This window comes from Fundulus heteroclitus, chromosome 23, assembly GCF_011125445.2.
Source record: "Fundulus heteroclitus isolate FHET01 chromosome 23, MU-UCD_Fhet_4.1, whole genome shotgun sequence".
Taxonomy (NCBI): Eukaryota; Metazoa; Chordata; class Actinopteri; order Cyprinodontiformes; family Fundulidae; genus Fundulus; species Fundulus heteroclitus.
The window spans coordinates 20,947,737-20,974,711 of NC_046383.1; the positions used below are offsets into that span (position 1 = coordinate 20,947,737).

Consider the following 26,975-nt stretch of genomic DNA (forward strand, 5'->3'; position numbering starts at 1 on the left):
TAGATCCCCTTAACTTCTGTTAGTTTAGAGCCTAGTTATGAGCTGGCATGCATCACCCCTTCACAATGCAGTTATGAGCGCAGCACTAACAAATCAATGAACCTCTAGTAGTCAATATATATTCTTATTTTGCAGTAAATCAGACAGTTTATCTTAAATCCAGATGGGACACTTTTCAAACACAGGAACTAAACGTCGCTCGCTTTTTTTTTTTTTTTTTTACTTATCTCAGAGCTGGGACTGTTCTGCAGCAGGAGGAAATGAGAGATTAATCACACCGTGCTCCACGAAGACCGTCAGCGTCAATACCGATCTCCTAAATGCAACCAGAACTTTTTCTTCTGTTGTAAATGTGTTGGCAGTTGACAATCCATTTGGGACATATCATTGCTGCCATCATCTGTTTTGGAAGAGAACTGCTGTTATAAGCAGCGCCATCTGCTGTTTAAGTGTCTGTTCAATAATTTGGTCCAGTGACGCAAAGAAACCTGTAAGAAAAGTTCAAAAAGCTCAGAAGAGAGCAGCTAGAGTAATTTCGATATGTTGTTTTCTCACCAATATGAAAGAGACGAATCTTAAGCTGTCTTTGTTAGCTGTGGAGGTAAAAGCAAAATACCGTCTTCTGCTGTGTATAGCAAAGGGTTATGATTTATAATAAACGTCATTATTTTAAAGAAAGACTGTTATTCACGTAACACGCCAAGTCGGCAACAATACGGTTGTAGTTCTAAGCTCTAGAAGTAATTTTATTAAGAAAACTATTCTACAAAGACGGGCAGTAGAGCGGAATTTACTCCCATGCAGAGTCAGGGAAATCCAAAATTAAAACTTTTTTTTTTTTTTTTAGAATATCTTAAAACAAAGATTAGTGTATTGAAAGCATTGTTTATTTTTGTTTTGTTTGTATGTGGAGAGGTGTTTTCTGGACTGCATTGCTTGTTTGGGTGTGTTATTTGGCGGGGGTTGCGTGACTTTTAAAACTCTAACTTTTTAAACTTCTGTTTTAAATGCTATATTTCTAGCGTTCATTCATCACATTTAACAAAGTTAAAATATGTATGTCTTAATACATTCAATAAAGTGATTTTAAAAATGTGATGTACAAAAAGATAATGACATGGAGTAATTTAGTAGTTGCCCATTTACGTTCTAAAATCATTGTACATAGAAGTTAACGAAAATAACAATAATTATTTTATTCAACAGACATTGTAATTGCTCCTTTGATTGCAGTGAACGCAAATTATATTTTATTGCAAGATGTGAGTTGGGGGTAGTATAAACTTAAACTGCTGTAATATCATTTAAACTCACGGTGTCACTATCTACTTTCTTTGGATTTAAATGCTGTTGCGCTGCTTTTGCACACCACCCACAACTGGGTGTAATCTCAATTCTTTATTGGAACAAAAAAGCAAACCCGGCGGCAAGTGCGGAAAACGCACATTATATATTTACCATTAAAACTAAATGGTTTGGCTTTTGGATATTATATTTGAGACTATGAATGCACAAGGAATTCAACGTCAACACGGATTTATCTTTTTCTTTGTTCTGCTCCAGTACGCGCACGGAGATCTGACCTATTCTATCCAAGAGGAGCTTAAACATGGTTCTGTTATCGGAAATATCGCGAAGGATCTGGGACTGGAGCTGGGAAGACTAGCTTCACGCAAAGCTCGTGTTGATATGGAAGGAAGCGAAAAACAGTATGTCGGTATAAACATGAGAAATGGAGATTTATTTGTTGCCGCAAGAATAGACAGAGAGGAGCATTGTGGAGAAAAGCCGAACTGCGTTATCAAATTCGACCTGCTTTTGGAAAATCCTCTGGAGCTGCATCGGTTGTCTCTTCAGGTTCAGGATATAAACGACAACGAACCGATCTTCCCGAAGGATATTATTAAGCTAGAAATCAGTGAGTCAACTGACAAAGGAGCCAAGTATCGCATTAATGCTGCGCATGATGCAGACATAGGCCAGAACACCGTCCAAAGCTACATTCTGCAGCAAAACCCCAATTTTGTGCTTAACATTCAGACAAGCCCTGGGAGAAAATATGGAGAGCTGGTTTTAGATAAAGAATTAGACCGAGAGGAGCAACACGAACTGAAAATAATATTAACAGCTGTGGATGGCGGGTCTCCTCGGAGATCAGGGACTGTAGTCATACATGTTACTGTGCTGGACGCTAATGATAATGCTCCGGTGTTTACCGAGGCTGTGTACACAGCCAGGTTGCCTGAAAACTCTCCTTTAAAAACTGCAGTTATCACAGTAAGTGCAGCAGATGCAGATGATGGAATAAATGGCGAGGTTACCTATGAATTTAGCCGACTCTCTGATCAGTCCCAGACTTTATTTTCTCTTGATTCGAAAACAGGAGAAATTATTGTTACAGGAAATATAGATTATGAAGAAAGATCAAAATATGAGGTATTCATTGAAGCTAAAGATGGTTACGGTCTTTCATCAGAATCTAAAGTTATAATTGATATTAGTGATGTGAATGACAACGCCCCATTAATTTATGTAAAATCCCTGTCCAATCCTACACCAGAGAATGTGTCACCTGGTACAGAGGTGGGCATCATTAATGTGCAGGACAGAGATTCTGAGAATAACAGACAGGTGCGCTGCTCCGTCCAGCAGAACGTCCCATTTAAGTTGGTTCCCTCTATTAAAAACTATTATTCTCTGGTGACCACAGGACAGCTGGACCGTGAACTAGTTTCTGATTACAACATTACAATAACTGCCACTGACGAGGGCTCTCCACCTCTGTCCTCCTCTAAAACTGTTCAGTTATCTGTAGCTGACATCAACGACAACCCACCTGTGTTTGAGGAACAGTCCTACAGCGCACATGTGAGTGAAAATAACAAACCTGGCTCCACTTTATGCTCGGTTTCTGCTCGAGACCCCGACTGGAGACAAAACGGTACAGTGATTTATTCTCTGTTACCTGGTGAGGTGAACGGTGCCTCGGTGTCCTCCTATCTATCTGTTAACGGAGACACGGGGGTGATCCATGCTGTGAGGTCGTTTGATTATGAACAGTTCAGGAGTTTTAAAGTCCACGTCATGGCCAGAGACAACGGTTCTCCTCCACTCAGCAGCAACGTGACCGTCAGTGTGTTCATATCAGATGTGAATGACAACTCTCCTCAGATACTGTACCCCGCCCCGGAGGGCAGCTCCTTCATGACCGAGCTGGTTCCCAAAGCTGCACACGGAGGCTCTCTGGTGTCCAAAGTGATCGCGGTGGACGCAGACTCTGGACAGAATGCCTGGCTGTCCTATCATATAGTCAAAGCCACAGATCCTGGACTTTTCACTATTGGTCTGCACAGCGGAGAGATCAGGACACAGCGGGACATTTCAGAATCTGACAGCATGAAACAGAACCTGATTGTTGCAGTGAAAGATAACGGACAGCCCTCTCTGTCTGCCACCTGTGCCATGTATTTACTTATTTCTGATAACTTGGCTGAGGTGCCAGAACTGAAAGATATTTCTTATGATGAGAAGAACTCCAAGCTGACCTCCTATCTGATCATTGCGCTGGTTTCTGTGTCCACCTTCTTTCTGACCTTCATCATCATCATCCTGGGTGTGAGGTTTTGTCGCAGGAGAAAGCCCAGACTGTTGTTTGATGGAGCAGTAGCCATCCCCGGAGCTTATCTCCCTCCTAATTACGCAGATGTTGATGGCACAGGAACTTTACGTAGCGCTTACAATTATGACGCCTACCTGACAACCGGATCTAGAACCAGTGACTTTAAGTTTGTATCATCTTACAACGACAACACGCTGCCTGCTGACCAGACTCTGAAGAAAAGTCCAACAGAGTTTGCTGACATGTTTGGAGACAGTGATGCTTCTCCAGAGGTAGGAATTAATTCTTTTACATGTTTGAAGGTGTGGTTTGACATCTACGCAATATTAATTCTGTTCTTCTTTTTAATTTCTTCAATTATTAACAGGGACCACTAGAAGTAACTTTCTATACATGAACACAACAACATTTCTTAAATATGACCTAAAGATCGTCTTAGATTAAAATGGTTGTACATTCTTACACTGGACTTGATATACATTACATTGATTCCAATGAGTCAACCTCCTTCAAAATCCTGTATATATATATATATATATATATATATATATATATATATATATATATATATATATATATATATATATATATTTCTTCACCGTACAAAATCTTTAGCTTTTCATCTCTTTTGTTGTCTTTGCCTGTCCATTTTTCTCTTTTAAAACATGTATTCTTTTGTATTCCACATGTAAGATATTGTCCTTTCTTGCTATAAACTCACAGTGTTGCTGTGCGTGATTAACAGTGCATCAGCTCCTTTTCAGTATTTATTGAATTCAGTTATAATTTGGTGATTTTTTTTTTTTTTGGATCAAATGATTTGTAGATGGTCATAAATATATTGAGAAAGAAACTTCCTCCCTTATCCTCAATTTTTCAATATAATTATTTATACATTTCCATTATAATTTTATTTAAAATACCTTGCTATTCATTTAGTTGTCTAACAATGAAGTTATTAAATATATAATTTGGTAATCAGATATATTCATATTAGGCATGCCCATTTTATTGGATAACTAACTGAAAATGTAAAGATGGGATGAAAAACTGGATTCAATGGAATATCCTATTACTTTTATTTCTTTATATTATTTGGAACAGGACTTTCCCCGTTTTTATCAAATATCTTGTTTTTATTATTGTTCACCGCAAATATATTTGTGTCTTATTTTATCTTTTACAGTTTAATAAATGATTACTTAGGGTTTTTCTCTGTGCTTGGTCCTTAAAGAACCTCACAACGTCCATGCTTCTTAAAATTTTACTCTTGCACATGCATTCTACAAGCAATATATCCCTTGTTTATGTCCAGATCCTCTAATTTCACTGAGAACATAGAAGTATTCACAGTTTTATTTATTCGTTTCTCTTATGCAAGTTCATGCATTTGAAGATCAAACTTAATAAATTTGGTTTATTTTTGCAATATGACACTAATATTATGTCCTCTGGGAGTAATGTAGCATATTCAGCTATGGCTCATTTAACAAATCGCTTACAATGTGTTCATTGAAACTTTTTTCCATCTTTTGTTTTAATTTTTAAATGTTTAACCTATTGTGGTACAAAACAATTTGCACAACATTAAATTGGGCTTTTACCCAATTTTCGTATATTGAGTTTTCTTCCTTCTTTTTTGATAAGCCTCCCCTGATTATGCTGGGCTAAACATATTTATTTTGTCTGGCGCAAAAACAAACATAATAATAATAATAATAATAATAATAATAATAATAATAATAATAATAATAATAATAATAATAATAATAATATGGTCGTTAAAGTGAAACTACCTTTAAAAAGGGAAGACCAGGTGTTGTTAGTGTTAACTTGGAGTTTTTCAGAAATGCTGAAAATAATATTTGGACAGAAATTGATTAATTTAAACACAAACGATTTACAATAAAAACTAGCGATGCTTTTTCAAAGAAGGAGACCGTTTTGATTACCAATGTTCTTCCATAAAAATATGAAAAATTACTTGACAGTACAGAGGGACGTTTTACAGTTGTTTGGTTATGTTAGAATTTGTGACACCACTTCAGAATAATCTGCATTTTCTGATGAAATGTTGTACAATCATTTAAACTCAAGGTGTCACTATAGACCAGCTACGGATTTAAATGCTGTTCAATGCCTTTTTTTTGCGCACCATTTGTAGTCGGTCTGAGTCTCTCTTCTTTATAATACGTGAATCCGCGGAGAAGCTCGGCAATAATACCGTATTTACAAATAGATTAACCTTCACAAATAGACGGCATAGCTTTTGTAGTCTAATTTGACGATGAAAACTACTCGACGGATTCTTCATTGGCACGGCGTTATCTGTTTCTTTGTTCTGGTGCAAAATGCTCATGGAGATCTGACCTATTCCGTCCAGGAGGAGCTGAAACGCGGATCTGTAATCGGAAATGTTGCCAAAGATCTGGGCCTGGAGCTGGGCGGATTATCAAGTCGTAAAATACGGCTTAAAGTGGAAGGTGCTGACAAAGATCTTGTTGGAATTAACACGGGAAATGGAGATTTATTCGTTACGGGAAGAATAGACAGAGAGGAGCATTGTGGAGAAAAGCCGAACTGCGTTCTCATGTTCGACCTGCTTTTGGAAAATCCTCTGGAGCTGCATCGGTTGTCTCTTCAGGTTCAGGATATAAACGACAACGAACCGATCTTCCCGAAGGATATTATTAAGCTAGAAATCAGAGAGTCAACTGACAAAGGAGCCAAGTATCGCATTAATGCTGCGCATGATGCAGACATAGGCCAGAACACCGTCCAAAGCTACATTCTGCAGCAAAACCCAAATTTTGTGCTTAACATCCAGACAAGCCCTGGGAGAAAATATGGAGAGCTGGTTTTAGATAAAGAATTGGACCGAGAGGAGCAACAAGAACTGAAAATAATATTAACAGCTGTGGATGGCGGGTCTCCTCGGAGATCAGGGACTGTAGTCATACATGTTACTGTGCTAGACGCTAATGATAATGCTCCGGTGTTTACCGAGGCTGTGTACACAGCCAGGTTGCCTGAAAACTCTCCTTTAAAAACTGCAGTTATCACAGTAAGTGCAGCAGATGCAGATGATGGAATAAATGGCGAGGTTACCTATGAATTTAGCCGACTCTCTGATCAGTCCCAGACTTTATTTTATCTTGATTCGAAAACAGGAGAAATAATTGTTACAGGAAATATAGATTATGAAGAAAGATCAAAATATGAGGTGTTCATTGAAGCTAAAGATGGTTACGGTCTTTCATCAGAAGCTAAAGTTATAATTGATATTAGTGATGTGAACGACAACGCCCCAGTTATAGACATCACATCCCTGTCCAATCCCATACCAGAGAACGTGTCACCTGGTACAGAGGTGGGCATCATAAATGTGCAGGACAGAGACTCTGAGAATAACAGACAGGTGCGCTGCTCCGTTCAGCAAAACGTCCCTTTTAAGTTGGTTCCCTCTATTAAAAACTATTATTCTCTGGTGACCACAGGACAGCTGGACCGTGAACTAGTTTCTGATTACAATATTACAATCACTGCAACTGACGAGGGCTCTCCACCTCTGTCCTCCTCTAAAACTGTTCAGTTATCTGTAGCTGACATCAACGACAACCCACCTGTGTTTGAGGTACAGTACAGCGCACATGTGAGTGAAAATAACAAACCTGGCTCCACTTTATGCTCGGTTTCTGCTCGAGACCCCGACTGGAGACAAAACGGTACAGTGATTTATTCTCTGTTACCTGGTGAGGTGAACGGTGCCTCCGTGTCCTCCTATCTATCTGTTAATGGAGACACGGGGGTGATCCACGCTGTGAGGTCGTTTGATTATGAACAGTTCAGGAGTTTTAAAGTCCACGTCATGGCCAGAGACAACGGTTCTCCTCCACTCAGCAGCAACGTGACCGTCAGTGTGTTCATATCAGATGTGAATGACAACTCTCCTCAGATACTGTACCCCGCCCCGGAGGGCAGCTCCTTCATGACCGAGCTGGTTCCCAAAGCTGCACACGGAGGCTCTCTGGTGTCCAAAGTGATCGCGGTGGACGCAGACTCTGGACAGAATGCCTGGCTGTCCTATCATATAGTCAAAGCCACAGATCCTGGACTTTTCACTATTGGTCTGCACAGCGGAGAGATCAGGACACAGCGGGACATTTCAGAATCTGACAGCATGAAACAGAACCTGATTGTTGCAGTGAAAGATAACGGACAGCCCTCTCTGTCTGCCACCTGTGCCATGTATTTACTTATTTCTGATAACTTGGCTGAGGTGCCAGAACTGAAAGATATTTCTTATGATGAGAAGAACTCCAAGCTGACCTCCTATCTGATCATTGCGCTGGTTTCTGTGTCCACCTTCTTTCTGACCTTCATCATCATCATCCTGGGTGTGAGGTTTTGTCGCAGGAGAAAGCCCAGACTGTTGTTTGATGGAGCAGTAGCCATCCCCGGAGCTTATCTCCCTCCTAATTATGCAGATGTTGACGGCACAGGAACTTTACGCAGCGCTTACAATTATGACGCCTACCTGACAACAGGATCTAGAACCAGTGACTTTAAGTTTGTATCATCTTACAACGACAACACGCTGCCTGCTGACCAGACTTTGAAAAAAAGTCCAACAGAGTTTGCTGACATGTTTGGAGACAGTGATGCTTCTCCTGAGGTAGGAATTTGTCCCGCTACATAGTTGAGATGGTAGTTTGACATAAACCACCACCCCATTCATTGATTTTTTTTTTTTTTACAAATTATCCCTTTAATCATCAATGCATACCACAAGAGTTTCTTTAATATAAATCATTGGAGATAGTTACTCTTTACGAGAGGTGTGAATTATACTCCTCAAAACCATTTAGCTCTTTTTTTGTGTTTTCGTCTTTTCTCAAACTAGTGCTATTTTACTGTGGGGTTTTAAGGTCTCTGATTTGCTTGGGAATATACTACAAAAGGATTGTTGCCTTTTCACTTTAATTGTTACACACACACACACACACACATATGTCCCGTTGTGTCTTCTGTGCTACGATGTCTATATTTTATGGGGAGAAAATACACTCTATATCTTTGCATGTCATTGGTGGAGACATGAAAGCTTCAGATGGATTGCCAGACTGAGAACGCTGCTCAGTTAGAGGTTGTTAAAAACTGATCTTCGGTTTCTCTTGTGGATAAAGCCATGATTCTTTGTCACTCTCATTGCATAGAAGATTCATAGATGCTGTTCAGACACACATGACTAACTTTGCTTTCTCTGCATAATTTATAAAAATACACAAAACCGGTGCTCAATAGAGCAGGGATTTTGTGTTTGTCATCTTTTATATTGGTAAATTATCAATGAGGATGATTCACTGTATTTTTATTGTCAGTGTATTGACCTGCTTAATATTTAATGTGTTGCCGAACTAACTAAAAAAGATCTAAAGCAGTTGGGAAATTGATCTTTATTTTTGTGACGCAGCAAACATATTAACAACTAGCAAAGCAATTCACAGAATTTGAAAATATTTCACGATTTTACAATTCACATTAGAACATCGAGGACTCCAAACGTCACAACCTTAAATTCATAATTCCCTCCTCAAAACTGATGTACAATTCCTTGAGGCTCCCTTACCGAAGTTCACAGTGGTGCTCAGTAAGTAATCAAAATTTAAGTTTATCCAAAAAGGTACTTAAACCTCTAAAGGTCTAAGTACAGCAAAGCTTAATGCCAATTTTGTTACCATTACATTAAACTTCTCCATTTGGCTAACATGGCACAAATATGCATCACACATGTGATGCATATCTTCTATCTTTAATCACATTCAGTTCCTAATTTCTACAGCCTCTGTCGGAAGTAAAAACTGATTTTGCTTTTTAAAGTCCCAAGTGACCACAGATGTCAGAGCAAACAGCATCCTTGCTCTGTGAGTATTTAATCCATGTACGATGTGTGCAGCACAAGGGCCTGAAATGATTTTGCCTGTCCCCCATGGCCGTGTCTGGAAAAAACATAAACTGTGGCTGAACTGGACCCTTGGCTCCAGATTTAGAGGTGTCTGAAAGAGAAAAACATTGAAATTAGTTTTTCAATCATGTCACACATTTATTTGTAATTATTGAAGGCATGATACCTGGTAGTCTACAAGGATTTTGGCACTTTACTCACAGCCCAACTCTACTGCTGTGTTTTTGTTTGTAATGAGTTTGTCTGTTGAATTAAATTTTTAGCAAGTAAACACCTTACAAATATAAATTGAAATGTTATTTGAATTTTGTTATTTAATGGCGACAGATCAAAGTAACAGATCCGGGAAACAAAGCAACGTGTAGTTTGAGATCGCCATTATGAACCTTGAAATTCCCTTTGCACACTAGAAGCCTGGATATCTCCTCTGTCATCACTGTTACTATCTAGTTGATCATCTGGTTATTTAGACAGAAAAGTTAAAACGGTTGACAAACCACATTTTAAGATAGCTAACCTGATTGTCACTGATGGAGAATCCCTGAAATACTTTGGCTAATTATATAAGGAGGGTGGTGGATTTCTCCTGTATATTTACTTCTCTGGAGAACACGCTCTTGTGAGCGCTCTCTTTCATTGTCTGATTATGTCTCAACCTGCATTTCTCCTGACTACCTTTCTTCTGATTACTGCTGGATATGTGATTAATGAAGTAACATCTAATCTTTCTCTCCATTTCAAAGAGAAACATATCTTAGCATTATAAGCAGGTGTTTCAGAAATAATTCCTTTGCAATACTTTGTCATTTAGTGTTCAATATCACTGCAGACATGCAAACAATAATGAAATAATAATAATAAATATAAAAACAACGACGACAACAACAACAAAAAGTGTAGTCAGTGTTGCAAGATTGGGCGGGTTTCTGCCAGATTAAGCTTCTTTCCAACACATCGATCTGAAAAAAAAAAAAAAAAAAAAACTTATGGGAGGGTTGTAAAATTTGGGAAGCTTTTCACAACATTCGGCGGGCTTTTAGAAAGAATTAATAACACAATATATCAAAATAGTTGCTTTTGTGTGCCAGAAAACCAAACATTTCCACATTTAAATAAAATACTGTCTACTTTAACTCATTTTACTAGTTAATTTATATTTCAAATGAGTATATCCTGCTGGACCTGACATCATCAATGAATAACAGTCTGTGGTTAATCAAGTGTCACTATGACATTGGATTAGTCACTGTTATATAGGGACCCAAATGGGGTTGAGTTCTACTGACCAACTTCTATATGTTTCATGACTGTGTGTGAAAGAAAAATGTTAGACTACTCCATGAAAGAAGTGTATTTTATATTAGATCATGTTGTGAGGCTATTGATAACCCCCCTCAGTTGCTAGGATGTGATTGTTAGTGATTTTTGTGGGTGTTGTTTGGTTACCTGATTGCACATTTTGTGAGAAGCCCCTATGTGCAACATTTCCTCCTTGTTTCTGCGCTATATGGCATCTTCTTTATTATGTGTTTAATAGCTCTAAGGTTTTAACATGAGTCCAAGCCAGGTTGAGATTTTGGACTTTTTTTTTTTTTTTTTTAAGAGTTGGGTGGGTTTTGTGTTTGGGCTGTAAACTATTAGTCCGATCTGGTGTTGTCCATTCAGTTAACTCAAAAGTCAAGTTTAAGCGCTCATCACAGCACTGATGTCAGCCTGAACACTAGCTGAAGTAAAAAATCATACTAGGAGAAGTAACTGCAGCAGCAAGAGAGCACAAGGATCAGAACACAGCAGTGTTTCCTTCTGCCTGCAGGTAACCCAAGTTTCTTTCATTTGGCTTGTCTGTGCTCCTTGTGCTCGTAGCTCCGTAACTGACCCTGCCAGCATGGATGACTGCAGCGCTCACGTTTCCAACAGAAATTAATTGCGCTGCTTCCTGCTCGCTCTAATTTGCTCCGTTGTCCCTTCTATCTGTTTGGAAACAAGTCCGAATATCCATAGCGAACCAGAAACGGTGAGCACATTGGAACCGTGGTGTTTCTTTAAGCTACGAACGTATAAATCAGCGACCCACCCCTCTCTGGCTGTAATTGGCTAGCATGGTACCGTCAGTCGTTGATTTGATTGGTTGAATTATGTATGATGGACAAATCGGCGGGCACAGATGGCTCTACGGCCCCCCATTGCCCGCCCATGCCGCCGGGGCTGCCTCGCTGTCACGTCTGTGAGCGGAGAAGAGCGCCTCCAGGATGACGTCATACGTAAAAATGCCTGTAGCGTTCCACTCATCTCACCGATTAATCTCAGAACATGCCTGATGGCCTCATGAAAACCCTGACCTAGAGGAGAAATACAAAGACTTTGCTACCAATTGCTAAAAGTAGCTTAGCTCACATAGAAACCTGCCAGTCACATAAAACGTTGCCTGAAATAATTTTAAAATATTCTTTCTCATTGGAAGCAAAGTGTGCAGGTTGAACTTGGCCTACGATGCTCCACCATTGGCCACCGAGTGGTCGTTTCATTTGACTACGTAGCAGCTACGGTCTTTTAAAGGCTTGGATGTCTACGTAAACAATTTTAGTGTTTTAAAGCTAAATGTGGGTTTATGAATTATAACTAAAGGTTGCTGACATTTTTTTTTATTTTATTTTTTTTGAGAACAGAAAGAACAAGTTCCCCACTTTAGCGCAGGTATAGAGGGAAATAGTGCTAGTGTTGCGACCAGGAAACGAGCAACATGAATAAAAGAAGCTGAGGAACGATGCTTCCGTTCAGGCAAACGCAGCAGGAATTTATTTACAATTTGAAATTATTTACAAAACTGAAATTCAGCTTTATATTTATGTAGAATAAAATGACAAGTAAATAAATAAACACAATATCTTTTTTATAAAACAGTTTATTTAATGTCCTTTCACATTTCCATCCTGTTTCTTATATTTTTGTTCTCCACTAAAAACCTGAAAGCATAAGTGCTCATTTCCCCCCAAATAGCACAGTGAACATAACTTTTAATATCCCCAATATTTACAGTTTTTAGCATGTTCTTAGCTTAGAGGCATACATACGCACACACTGTTATGCGCTAACACTATAGTCCTGCAATGCCACGTCATCAGCAGCCTGATCGGAGCTAACTAGCTTAAACCAATACCTTAAATCACGGTCATAAAATGTAAATTACTAAGTCAAAGCCACTCCACTTCAAGTTGGAAAAGTTACAAAACACGACGAAGAATATTAGCAAACGTTTTCAAGGGTAAAAATATAAATATTTAGTTATTACCTGAAAACGTGTAACATGGATAAACGAAGCCCAGACCGACAGCTCCCCCTTCAGTCCTATACAGGCATGAGTAATCAATTATAAGCATCACCCCTCAGAAAGATTTAGTAGGTGGATCACAGATCAAGGAACTTTTTAACTAGGAAACCGTTTTATGTATTACCCTTTTTAAAGAAAGTATTTAAAGACTTTTTTTTTTACCTTCACTTGTAATCTTACATGAATTTCAATAATTGTTTAATGACCCTTGTAAGCATAATTTGGTATTTTGTCACTACAACTGCTTTTATTCATTGAAGTTCCAATGTTCAATGTGTCACACTGGCCTCTGAAGAAACTTCTGATGACACAGCGTTCTACCTCTATTTAAATGCAACATGTGCTCATAAAGCTGTGAGGTTCCTGGAATCATAACATTAGTCCGAAACCATCAGGGGAGTTGGCAAGACGGCAGCGAGATAAGTTGTAGTTTAAGCTTTTGCCATTAAGACTTAATAAAACCCTTTTTTAGTGTTCTGGGTGAACTTAAAACATGAAATGCATCTGTCCTGGTCAAATTTTAAATGGATTTGGAGCCTTAAGACATTTCAGATTCCAAAAAAAAAAAAGCAACACCAGTTGTGAAAAGGAAACCATCCTAATATTTGAGGTAACAGCCATTTTATGCACTGCATGGTATACCTGCTACATGTCAATTCTACATGTCTCCTAGCTCTGGCTAAACTTGATGGTACAGACAATCTGGTTTTGGGTAATGCTATTTGCACACAAGCCCACTTCACAAACTCAAGAGAGAATGATCAATCAGAATCAACTTTATTCAGCATGTCTGTGGGTACGAAGAAAGAAGTTACGCTTGCGTTGTGAAAAATGTAGGGGAAAAACAAGATGATGAGTAGCTCCTGAGTAAAGTTGTACTTCTTAAATTGCTGCAGGAAATACAATCTCTGCTGAGTCTTTTTACAGATGGTGTCAATGTCTGAGAACCATCTCAGGTCCCAAGGATAGTTCTAAGAAACTGGAAATGATCTACAATAGACAAAGTATTGTTGAGGATAGTTGGGTGGGATTCTTCTGAAGTCCATAATCATCTCCATTGTCTGTAGCGTGATTAGCTCCAGGTGGTTCTGGGCGCACGAGTAGAGCAACTAATCCACCTCTAGTCTGCATGCAGACTTATATGCGTCCTGGATCAACCAATGTGGTGTCATTTGCAGACTTCAGGAGTTTTACAGATGGGTCCTCATATGTACAGTCATTAGAGTACATAAAGATGACGAAAGGGGATTTCTCTGATCTGTGTGTAAATGTAGCATAGTGCTTGTGTATCAGGTGATTTGTCCAAACGTATTTAATGATTTGTATACCTTGGAAGCTTTTTGAATTTGTAATCATTACATCCGTGAGGTTGAAGGTAAAAAAAAAAAAGAAAAAAAATCTGGGTGTAGGATTTGATCTTTTAATTTCTTAAATTAAAATCTTTTAATTACTAATGATGTATTAATATATTTATTTTGTACAAATTATTTTTTGAAATTTGTATGTGTGCATTTGAACTCATTTGCAAGTACCCAAATGTACACACAAAATGTGTAATTTTGGGCACTTTGCATTCTTTACACGTACACATATAGAATCAATTTTCTCCCCACAATATTTGCAAACTTCCTAACTCTATAGATCTTTTTTGTTCCCACATTTTTCTTCCTTCTAATAACTTTCAATTGATCTTCTCTGAGTGAACCAGTTTATAATGCTTATATTTAATTCAAAATATATACCCTTGATGACTTCTCAAAATGCAAAGCAAACTTAATATGAACCAAAGCTTCATATATATATATATTTTTTTACTATAAAAGATATTTTGTATTTTGCAAATGCTGGCTCATAGGTTTCCATGATTCCTTTGCCTCTCCAAGTGAATGAGCAGCTTTGTTTATGTCTCTGTCCCTGGTGCTGATTCCGACTTTTGCTCTAACCACTGAAGTTCACAAATTTCCTAAACATTTTACATTCTGCAAAACATGTACATCATATAGTTGAATTGGCAATTTCCTTTCAGATAAAACAACTGGAACTTATTATATGCAATTTAGTTTTAAAATAAACTTCAAGTTAATAATAACATAATATGATTACATTACTGAATGGTTCAAAGTTGATTATCCAGCATCTTATGTTTTCAGTTTTGACTCACTAAAAATAAATCAATCACATTAGTTTCTTGGCAATAGTAGCATAGTAATTGAAAGAACTTCATCAAGCGAAAAAAAACAACAACAACAAAAAAACGGACCTGACGTAATAGCCACATATAGTAATTTATCTCTCTCGTTCTTTCATTTCATATTTTCATTTAATTAAGAATACACATACACTGTAGGATGCGTCAAGTTGACTTGTTTTTATGTTTGTAAACTAGTTGGATTTAAAACAATCATTTTGTGAACTTAAAAAATGTTAGTATGTGGAAGTTGTACACATTAGGTTTGCACCACTATATGGACTTAATTTTGAGTAGACTTAATTCAACAGGGATAATAAGCTCTTCTTGGGAATCATCTTTTAGAGCTCACCTGCTACAGGGAGTATCCCAACTCGATCAAAGATGCTTGATATATTTATTAAGAACTTTTATATGTTATTAAACATACATTTGTGCATTTGCATTTTGACAACACATATTACTGAAATCAGCATAAATACGTTAAACGAAGCATTTATATTTAATTCATCAAACAACTTCGGGTTCAAAGAACTGAACTTGTATGGGTTCAGTACTTGGCTAATATTGAATACATCCCATTAATCGTAACAGGAACTTCGCTCATGGTTTTATCTGGCCACACACATGGCCAAAAAACAAAAACAAAAAGAAAAAAAAAGAAAAGAAAAAGAAATCGGCCAATCAGGATTAACTGATCTGCACAAGTCTCCACCTCTTTCAAATGTGTAAATTCAAATATTTTGAGTTATCAAGCATTTTTTAATCCAAGAGTGTACAATACTTATTCAAAATAAGTATAAACAGCAAGTTAACAAGAATTGAGTTCTCTTATTTTTTTTTTTTTTGAAAGGTGCATGCATTTATATTTACCCGAAGGAAAGAAACTTTTGGAAATTAAAAGATACATCGAGTTTTCAGGGTCCCTTTTTGACAACTAAAAATGCTTCATGTATTACTATTAAAAGGAAGTGATCTACTGTAGGCTATATTAAAACATTGAAATGGTTACAGAGCACTTTACTGTAATAATACAGAAGAATCTCAAATTTGACTTGAATTTTAATGTAGATATTTACTTATTATTTGAACACTTTTAAAAAGGTGTGTCATAATTCTGGTAATGTTTTTTGAGTTGTTATATTTTATTTGTACTCACGGTGTCACTATAGACCAACGACGCGTTAAACGCTGAACGTGTTTTGCACACGATCCTCTATGAGGAGTGGGACGTATTTGTTCTCTGTTCTCTAAAGCTGGAGCAAAACGCGAGGGATGCTGAACTCGTGACCGAAAAATAATAGATTTAATGCTGGAAACCTACCTTGTTATATTGATTATTGTAGTGTGGAATGATGGCGCATGAAGGGCGTTTTCCCGGGATCTGCGGCCGCGTTTTCTTTGTCTTTTTTGTGGAACACTGCACACGGGGAGAGCTGACCTATTCCGTGCAAGAGGAGCTGAAGCCCGGATCTGTCATAGGAAATATCGCCAGGGATTTGGGACTGGAATCACAGGGAATCCATGCTCGTAAAGCCCGTGTTGAAATGGAGGGAAGCGAGAAGGAGTATATCAGAGTTGACCTGAGAAACCGAGATTTATTGGTCGCGGGAAGAATAGACAGAGAGGAGCATTGTGGACAAAAACCAACCTGCGTTCTCAAATTTGATCTGCTTTTAGAAAATCCACTGGAGTTACACCGGCTGTCCCTCCAGGTGCAGGACATAAACGATAATTCCCCAGTATTTCAAAAGGACACAGTGAAGCTGGAAATCAGTGAGTCGGCTGTTAAAGGAGCCAGGTATCGCATCAATGCTGCGCACGATGCAGATATAGGCCAGAACGGCGTTCAAAGCTACATCCTGCAGCAAAACCCCCATTTTGTGTTCAATATTCAGACAACAAGTGCTGGCAATAAATTTGGAGAGTTAATCTTAGATAAAGAGTTAGACCGAGAGGAAAAGCAAGAGATTAAATTATTACTAACAGCTGTAGATGGGGGGTCTCCTCGGAGATCAGGGACTGTAGTCATACATGTTACTGTGCTCGATGCTAATGATAATGCTCCGGTGTTTACCGAGGCTGTGTATACAGCCAGGATGCCTGAAAACTCTCCCTTAAAAACCCCAGTTATCACAGTAAGTGCAACAGATGCAGATGATGGAATAAATGGTGAGGTTACCTATGATTTTAGCAGATTATCTGATAAATCTGAAAAGCTATTTTCACTTGATGAAAAAACAGGAGAAATAACTGTTGCAGGTGAAATAGATTATGAAGAGGGATCAAAATATGAGCTGATGATTGAGGCCAAAGATGGTTACGGCCTGTCTTCGGAAGCTAAACTGATTATTGATATTACTGATATAAATGACAACGCCCCAGTTATTAATCTAAAATCCCTGTCCAATCCCATAGCAGAGAACGTGTCACCTGGTACAGAGGTGGGCATCATTAATGTGCAGGACAGAGACTCAGGAAATAACAGACAGGTCCGCTGCTCCGTTCAGCAAAACGTCCCTTTTAAGTTGGTTCCCTCTATTAAAAACTATTATTCTCTGGTGACCACAGGGCAGCTGGACCGTGAACTAGTGTCTGATTACAATATTACAATCACTGCCACTGACGAGGGCTCTCCACCTCTGTCCTCCTCTAAAACTGTTCAGTTATCTGTAGCTGACATCAACGACAACCCACCTGTGTTTGAGGAACAGTCCTACAGCGCACATGTGAGTGAAAATAACAAACCTGGCTCCACTTTATGCTCCGTTTCTGCTCGAGACCCCGACTGGAGACAAAACGGTACAGTGATTTATTCTCTGTTACCTGGTGAGGTGAACGGAGCCTCGGTGTCCTCCTATCTATCTGTTAACGGAGACACGGGGGTGATCCACGCTGTGAGGTCGTTTGATTATGAACAGTTCAGGAGTTTTAAAGTCCACGTCATGGCCAGAGACAACGGTTCTCCTCCACTCAGCAGCAACGTGACCATCAGTGTGTTCATATCGGATGTGAATGACAACTCTCCTCAGATACTGTACCCCGCCCCGGAGGGCAGCTCCTTCATGACCGAGCTGGTCCCCAAAGCTGCACACGGAGGCTCTCTGGTGTCCAAAGTGATCGCGGTAGACGCAGACTCTGGACAGAACGCCTGGCTGTCCTATCATATAGTCAAAGCCACAGATCCTGGACTTTTCACTATTGGTCTGCACAGCGGAGAGATCAGGACACAGCGGGACATTTCAGAATCTGACAGCATGAAACAGAACCTGATTGTTGCAGTGAAAGATAACGGACAGCCCTCTCTGTCAGCCACCTGTGCCATGTATTTACTTATTTCTGATAACTTGGCTGAGGTGCCAGAACTGAAAGATATTTCTTATGATGAGAAGAACTCCAAGCTGACCTCCTATCTGATCATTGCGCTGGTTTCTGTGTCCACCTTCTTTCTGACCTTCATCATCATCATCCTGGGTGTGAGGTTTTGTCGCAGGAGAAAGCCCAGACTGTTGTTTGATGGAGCAGTAGCCATCCCCGGAGCTTATCTCCCTCCTAATTACGCAGATGTTGACGGCACAGGAACTTTACGCAGCGCTTACAATTATGACGCCTACCTGACAACCGGATCTAGAACCAGTGACTTTAAGTTTGTATCATCTTACAACGACAACACACTGCCTGCTGACCAGACTCTGAAGAAAAGTCCAACAGAGTTTGTGGATATGTTTGGATGCAATGACGCTTCACCTGAGGTATGAATGTAATATTTTTTTTTAATTTTTAACCTTTTTTAATTTCCTACTTTAGTATTAGATTCTACTCATAGTTGTGAATACCAGATGTCCTGAATCTGTATTTCTCAACCTGCCGTTGTTGTTGAAATGCAATTTTTGAACAGTGCTTTCATGTGAAGTGGTCACCTGCATTTTTTTTACTTTTATTCTTATTTAGTATATTTAAATGTTTAAGTATATGTTTTGTAGTGAATTATTTCAGTGTTACTCTTTAACTTTCTTTATAATAGTTTTAAAATGCAAACAATCTTGATTTATAAATTTTTTTTAGATTTAAGTATAACCATAACCTACCATACACCAACACCTGATCCAAAGGTACTGGAGTATTTAACAAAAATGGCAATATGTCCTTAATTCCTTTCCCCTCATGTAAAGCTTCCATGAAACTTTTTGGCTTTTTTTATATTCTTATTTTGAAGTTTTTAAATTTGATTGCTGGAATTGATTATTTATCAAAACGTTTCTCATAGTCAAACTATATAATCCACAGAGTAGCAATTTATTGCATTTCCAAAACAGGTTATTGAAAATAATTATATCCCCAATCATTCATTGTTTAAAAATGCTTTTACATATTACACAGAACATACCATTTTTTTTTTTTAGCAGTCTGAAATTACTTTGAGGAGAGGGGACTGACAGTGAATAATGTTTTTTTTTTTTCTTAGACTATGTATTGTTTCCTTGGCTGCAGAGTGGATAACAAGGTCCAATTTGCAATTTCATGTCTTGAGAGAATTGTTCCTGTTGCTTTTCCTGGTCAGGTTTTTATCTATTGTATGTATTCCTCCAGAATAGACAAAACATAAACACTTCTTTTTTAAATTTAGACCAACTGGGACTATCAAGTATCGTTGTTTTTCTTTTCCTGGTTGTCTTACATGTACGTTTCAGTTATCATTGATAAGCTCAAACTTCGAATCAGCTCTTACAAAGAAACGTCCTCGTAAAATGCTTTAAATATTTTCTTTAACTCCTGCTTTTCTCTTGTTTTAACTTTTGAAATTCTTTTGAGCCAAGGTTTGTGATGTCTTCCTCCGTTTTCTATAAAAGCAGTGATTTTTCTGATAGTTTTGCCAGTTTTCAAGTCAATTCCTTTATTCTAAGCGTAGTGAACACAGCTCAAATACTTAACTTATTTTGGCATATTTGATTTTGTTCCGCCCTGCGATAGACTGGCAACCACTCCAGGGTGTACCCTGCCTCTTGCCCATTGACAGCTGGAGATAGGCACCAGCACCCCACAAAGGATAGATGTGTTAGAAAAATGTATGGATGTATGGATGTATGGGTGATTTTGTTCCACTTGGTTGTATATATTAGTTACAAATGTATTTTACTCCAAGTAAAATGGGAGCCCAAAACCTTGGTCATTTGTGTTAGTGGTAGAGAAACTGCTGGAAAACATTGAAACCATGTGTAAAGGTGTCAACATGTTGTTTGCTGTCTGAACTTTGCGTAATTTGCAGAAAAGTTCTTAACAGTTGGAAAGAGTTTATAATATTGACTTTTCTGTGCATATTTTGAGCTTCTGATGTCAGAATATGCCATATTTTTTTTAAATGTGTGTATATATATAGAAACTACTCCAAAGCCTATACTTTGCAACATTATCTTCACAGAAGACATCCCATTGAGTTTTGACACCTGCAGTTTTATTTTATTTTTTGTATTCAAACATTTTCCACTGCGGTTGTTTGAACACAATGTAAATTTTTCAGTTTATTAACATACTCTGACATACTATGTTGAATATACAGTCCACTGACATTTTTACTCACCATTTTTATAATTTGCATTACCTGCACTAACTGCAACAGCGAGGTAAACACAAAGTCAAGAAAAAAAATTGAAGCTGAGATAACTGCTAAATAAGTATTTATCACTATAGTTAAGACAATAGTTAGCAACAGAATGTTTAAGTGTTTAATACTGCCATTCATTTTCCAGGTTTTATATCACATGTTTTATTTGATGAAACAGTTAAACTATGTTTTTACATTATATAGCTTGTGATCTCTATAGTGAAATGTTTGTCCTTGCCATTAATAAATCTAAAGACAGAAAGCAACAATGTGTCTATTACAAAATATCCTCAAAATGACAGCATTTTCAAAATGATAGGAATGGTTTTTGGTTTTAACATAATATACAAAGGTAATTCCTGTAGATTTGTTATACCTCCAGTATTTTACAATATGTTGTGTTGGTAAAAAATAAATAACATTTTTATCAATATTTGTCAGTGTTTTGAGTTTTTAGTAACTTATGGAATAAATTATATAATTAAACAAACCAAGTGAACTTGATTAAGTTAATTGGACTGCTTCAGGGCAAATCTTAGTTTTGCCTTAGGTCAGGCCTAATTTTCAAAATATGTTGCTGCCCTGAAATTTGTTGGTCTAAATCAAGCTGTAATGTTCATGTATATGGTGAACCTGGTATTACAACCGACACAGCATAGATTTTCAAATATTTATTAATAAATCTATGGTAATGGCAGATGGGTTAGGCAGGCAGGAGAACAAGGAAGGCTGCTGACCAGGAGATGACAGCAGGAATGAGCAGGTGACCAGATGCTCAGGCGGAGGCAGTCTTGACAAGGCAGAGCATGCGGATGCAGTCTTGACCAGAAGCTACGGATGAGATCCCAGTGAGGGAAGAGTAAAGCACAAATAATCCAGGAAAGACCTTAACCAGGCGGTGCACACCACACTAGCACCAGTTAAACAACTAGACAGGGCAGGGTGTGAGCAGGTCCAAGGAATAAACCTGAAGCGTAACAAGATTCGAGTTTCTGGAGGAGAGTGATGGATAGGACGAGGCTGGTATAAATAGGTGGGCGGCTGATTAACTACAGCAGCAGGTGGAGGTAATTGAGGTGCTGGTGGCTGGGAGCAGTGTAGTGGAAATGATAAACAAAATCATATTCTCTCTCTCTCTCTCTCTCTCTCTCTCTCTCTCTCTCTCTCTCTCTCTCTCTCTCTCTCTCTATATATATATATATATATATATATATATATATATATATATATATATATATATATATATATATATATATATATATGAGAGAGAGAGAGAGAAAAATGTATATATAGTTAAGGACAATACCAAGTGCACTTTTAAATATGAGGAGTAATCATGGCTGTGAATAGGCCTGTTGTTCTCTCTGGTGCCAAAGACATATTGTTAAGTATAGAAAACTTGTAAACTATGATAAGGTGAGTATAACGAGTATTTGGTGTCATTTGCTGTGCTTGTTTGGCCAACATTTATCCCCTCAATGTGCAAATGAAAAAAAGAAAGAAAAATATTTAGGCTTAAAAAAACTAAGAAATGTTAAAGGTTTGAATGTGGAGAAACAGACGCTGAAGTGCAAATTACATTCAATTGGTTAATGAGAACATAAAAAGGCTTTATGTAATTTATTACTATTCAGGATAAATATGGTATAGCTGTTTTCAACTTGTGAAAATTCAGGCTGAAATTAAATGTTCTTGCAACGATTATTTTTCTGAAATATTCAGTTGCAAAGTATGTATCTATAGATACACATTCAAATGTTTCTGGTTTGGATATCATTTAAGAAATATTGCATTGCAATTTTATTTAAACACCTTTCCAGATTAGAATAGGTATTTTTTTTATATAATCTCCGAGTTCAAATAGGTGCAATGGCTTTAAATACATAACTTTCCCGTTTCAAGTTTTTTTTTTTTTTTCGTTAGCTAGTGATGTTTTTCTAATGCACTCAAGATGTCGCTCTGTACCAGTCTTAAACATTAACTCCTCTCTCGTGTGTCAATATGTGCGCCTTTGCGTTGTTCATATAAAAGACGGAGCGGCGCTTCGTTGCAGCCTTTCTCGTTTTATGTCTTCGTGTGTCGTGATTATTGATATAAGACTTTGACTGATTTAGGGATAAGATCTGGATATGGAATTTAAAATGATTGTTTTTCTGTTGTGGAGCTGCTTCTCCTTTTGTCTTCTGCACGTCGCTCATGGAGACCTGAGCTACTCTTTCCCAGAGGAAATGAAACGGGGATCAGTTATTGGAAATGTCGCCAAGGATCTGGGGCTGCAGACAGGTGCGCTGTCCACCAGAAGAGCCCGCATTGACACCGAAGAGAGCGATAAGCGGTACTGTGACATAAACCTGGCGCAGGGAGAGCTGATTGTGGCCGAGAGGATTGATCGGGAGGGGCTTTGTGGCGAAAAGGCTTCGTGCATCTTAAAACAGGAGCTCGTTTTGCAAAATCCTCTGGAGCTGCATCGGATAAACCTTCATATTCAAGATATTAATGACAACTCTCCACAATTTAAGGAGAAATTTGTAAACCTTGAAATTCGTGAGTCGGCAGTGAAGGGAGCTCGCTTTGTGATCGAGGAGGCGCACGATGCGGATGTAGGACAAAACGCAGTTCAGCAGTACAGCCTTGAAAAGAACGAAAATTTCATTCTGGCTGCTAATGGAAACACCGTGGAGCTTGTTTTAGATAAAGAAATTGATCGTGAAAAGCAGAAAGAAATTAATTTACTGCTCACAGCTTTAGATGGCGGATCTCCTCGGAGATCAGGTACAGTGATCATACATGTAACTGTGCTGGATGCTAATGATAACGCCCCAGTGTTCAGCCAGGCCGTCTATGAAGCCAGTCTGCCTGAAAACTCTCCTTTAGACACTGTAGTGCTCACAGTGAGCGCAACTGATGCAGATGAGGGAGTGAATGGAGATGTAACTTATGATTTTGGTCATGTTACTGATGAAGTGATGAAAATATTCAGTATTGATAGTAAAAGTGGGGAAATACATGTAACTGGCGCTGTAGACTATGAAGTTAAAACATCATATGAAATACGCGTTAAAGCAAAAGATGGTCTGGGGCTGTCATCTTATGCGAAGGTAATTATTTCTATGACTGATATTAATGACAACGCTCCTGTAGTCAGTCTGAAATCCCTGACCAATCCCATACCAGAAGACACCCCAGCTGGTACAGAGGTGGGCATCATTAATGTGCAGGACAGAGACTCAGGAAATAACAGACAGGTGCGGTGCTCCATCCAGCAAAATATGCCTTTTAAGTTGGTTCCCTCTATTAAAAACTATTATTCTCTGGTGACCACAGGACAGCTGGACCGTGAACTAGTTTCTGATTACAACATTACAATCACTGCCACTGACGAGGGCTCTCCACCTCTGTCCTCCTCTAAAACTGTTCAGTTATCTGTAGCTGACATCAACGACAACCCACCTGTGTTTGAGGAACAGTCCTACAGCGCATATGTGAGTGAAAATAACAAACCTGGCTCCACTTTGTGCTCGGTTTCTGCTCGAGACCCCGACTGGAGACAAAACGGTACAGTGATTTATTCTCTGTTACCTGGTGAGGTGAACGGTGCCTCAGTGTCCTCCTATCTATCTGTTAACGGAGACACGGGGGTGATCCACGCTGTGAGGTCGTTTGATTATGAGCAGTTCAGGAATTTTAAAGTCCATGTCATGGCCAGAGACAACGGTTCTCCTCCACTCAGCAGCAACGTGACCGTCAGTGTGTTTATATCGGATGTAAATGACAACTCTCCTCAGATACTGTACCCCGCCCCGGAGGGCAGCTCCTTCATGACCGAGCTGGTCCCCAAAGCTGCACACGGAGGCTCTCTGGTGTCCAAAGTGATCGCAGTGGACGCAGACTCTGGACAGAACGCCTGGCTGTCCTATCATATAGTCAAAGCCACAGATCCTGGACTTTTCACTATTGGTCTGCACAGCGGAGAGATCAGGACACAGCGGGACATTTCAGAATCTGACAGCATGAAACAGAACCTGATTGTTGCAGTGAAAGATAACGGACAGCCCTCTCTGTCTGCCACCTGTGCCATGTATTTACTTATTTCTGATAACTTGGCTGAGGTGCCAGAACTGAAAGATATTTCTTATGATGAGAAGAACTCCAAGCTGACCTCCTATCTGATCATTGCGCTGGTTTCGGTGTCCACCTTCTTTCTGACCTTCATCATCATCATCCTGGGTGTGAGGTTTTGTCGCAGGAGAAAGCCCAGACTGTTGTTTGATGGAGCAGTAGCCATCCCCGGAGCTTATCTCCCTCCTAATTATGCAGATGTTGACGGCACAGGAACTTTACGCAGCGCTTACAATTATGACGCCTACCTGACAACGGGATCTAGAACCAGTGACTTTAAATTTGTATCATCTTACAACGACAACACGCTGCCTGCTGACCAGACTTTGAAGAAAAGTCCAACAGAGTTTGCTGACATGTTTGGAGACAGTGATGCTTCTCCTGAGGTAGGAATTTGTCCCACTACATAGTTGAGATGGTAGTTTGACATAAACCACCACCCCATTCATTGATTTTTTTTTTTTTTTTTTTTTACAAATTATTCCTTTAATTATCAATGCATACAAGAGTTTCCTTAATATAAAACATTGGAGATAGTTACTCTTTTCCCACACTAGCGCTATTTTACTGTGGGGTTTTAGGGTCTCTGATTTGCTTGGGAATATACTACAAAAGGATTGTTGCCTTTTCACTTTAATTGTTACACACAAACACATATGTCCCTTTATGTATTTTGTGCTACGATATCTATATTTTATGAGGAGAAAATACACTCTATAACTTTGCATGTCATTGGTGGAGACATGAAAGCTTCAGATGGATGGCCAGACTGAAAACGCTGCTAAGTGAGAGGTGGTTAAAAACTGATTTTCGTTTTCTCTTGTGGATGAAGCCATGGTTCTTTGTCACTCTCATTGCATAGAAGATGCAATGAGATTCATAGATGTCGTTCAGACACACATAGTGACTTTGCTTTCTCTGCATAATTTATAAAAATACACAAAACTGGTTCTCAATAGAGCAGGGATTTAGTGTTTTTCATTTTTTATGTTAGTAAATCATTAATGTGGATAATTTACTGTATTTTTACTGTCAGTGTATGGACCTGCATAATATTTAATGTGTTTCATGAATTTACTAAAAAAGATCTAAAGCAGTTGGGAAATTGTTCTTTATTTTTGTGACGCACCGGACGTTTTAACAACCAGCAAAGCAATTCACAGAATTTGAAAATATTTCACGATTTTACAATTCACATTAGAACATCAGGGACTCCAAACGTCACAACCTTAAATTCATAATACCCTCCCCAAGACTGATGCACAATTCCTTGGGACTCCCTTACCAAAGTTCGCAGTGGTGCTCAGTAAGTAATGAAAATTTAAGTTTATCAAAAAAAGTTACTTAAACCTCTAAAGGCCTAAGTACAGCAAAGCTTAATGCAAATTTTGTTAGCATTAGATTAAACTGCTCCATTTGGCTAACATGGCACAAATATGTGTCAGACATGTGATGCAAATCTTCTATCTTTAATCATATTCAGTTCCCAATTTCTACAGCCTCGGTCGGAAGTAAAAACTGATTTTGTTTTTTCAAGTCCCAAGTGACCACAGATGTCAGAGCAAACAGCATCTTTGCTTTGTGAGTATTCAATCCATGTACAATGTATGCAGCACAAGGGCCTGAAATGATTTTGCCTGTCCTCCATGGCCGTGTTTGGAAAAACCATAAACTGTGGCTGAACTGGACCTTTGGCTCCAGATTTAGAGGTGTCTGAAAGAGAAAAAACATTGAAATTAGTTTTTCAATCATGTCACACATTTATTTGTAATTGGTGAAGGCATGATACCTGGTGGTCTACAAAGATTTTGACACTTTACTCACAGCCCAACTCCATTGCTGTGTTTTTGTTCGCAATGATTTTGTCTGTTAAATTACATTTTAAACAATTAAACACCTTACAAATATAAATTGAAATGTTATTTGAATTTTGTTATTTAATGGCGACAGATCAAAGTAACAGATCAGGGAAACAAAGGAACTTGGAGTTTGTGATAACCATAATGAACCTTGAAATGCCCATTGCACACTAGAAGCCTGGAGATCTCCTCTGTCATCACTGTCACTATCTAGTTCAGGGGTGGCCAACTCCGGTCCTCGAGAGCCGGTGCCCTGCAACCTTTAGATGTGTCCCTGGTCTGACACGCCTGAGTC

At 38.6% G+C, this 26,975-nt stretch overlaps 4 protein-coding genes across 5 annotated transcripts; all 4 read left to right on the forward strand.

Annotated features, from left to right (window-relative positions):
* Window positions 1–1,353: 1,353 nt before the first annotated feature.
* LOC118557409 (protocadherin beta-15-like) lies at window positions 1,354–25,246 on the forward strand. 2 transcript variants are annotated; one of them, XM_036127376.1, is made up of 2 exons: window positions 1,354–3,891; window positions 8,295–8,333. In XM_036127376.1, exons 1-2 carry the CDS (start codon window positions 1,471–1,473, stop codon window positions 8,316–8,318), a joined length of 2,445 nt encoding a protein of 814 aa, XP_035983269.1. In that variant the 5' UTR covers window positions 1,354–1,470; the 3' UTR covers window positions 8,319–8,333. The 2 variants fall into 2 exon arrangements, with proteins under 2 accessions (XP_035983269.1, XP_035983270.1); XM_036127377.1 differs by lacking the exon at window positions 8,295–8,333 and adding an exon at window positions 25,208–25,246 and having other exon boundaries at window positions 1,355–3,891.
* Window positions 5,746–8,333, forward strand: LOC118557411 (protocadherin beta-15-like). The gene has a single exon (XM_036127379.1). It carries the CDS (start codon window positions 5,907–5,909, stop codon window positions 8,316–8,318), a length of 2,412 nt encoding a protein of 803 aa, XP_035983272.1. The 5' UTR covers window positions 5,746–5,906; the 3' UTR covers window positions 8,319–8,333.
* Window positions 16,083–21,133, forward strand: LOC118557412 (protocadherin gamma-A12-like). Its single transcript, XM_036127380.1, has one exon. The coding sequence runs from the start codon at window positions 16,453–16,455 to the stop codon at window positions 18,856–18,858; it is 2,406 nt and encodes an 801-aa protein (XP_035983273.1). The 5' UTR covers window positions 16,083–16,452; the 3' UTR covers window positions 18,859–21,133.
* Window positions 22,623–25,246, forward strand: LOC105924080 (protocadherin gamma-A11). Its single transcript, XM_012859971.3, has one exon. The coding sequence runs from the start codon at window positions 22,832–22,834 to the stop codon at window positions 25,229–25,231; it is 2,400 nt and encodes a 799-aa protein (XP_012715425.3). The 5' UTR covers window positions 22,623–22,831; the 3' UTR covers window positions 25,232–25,246.
* Window positions 25,247–26,975: the final 1,729 nt, after the last annotated feature.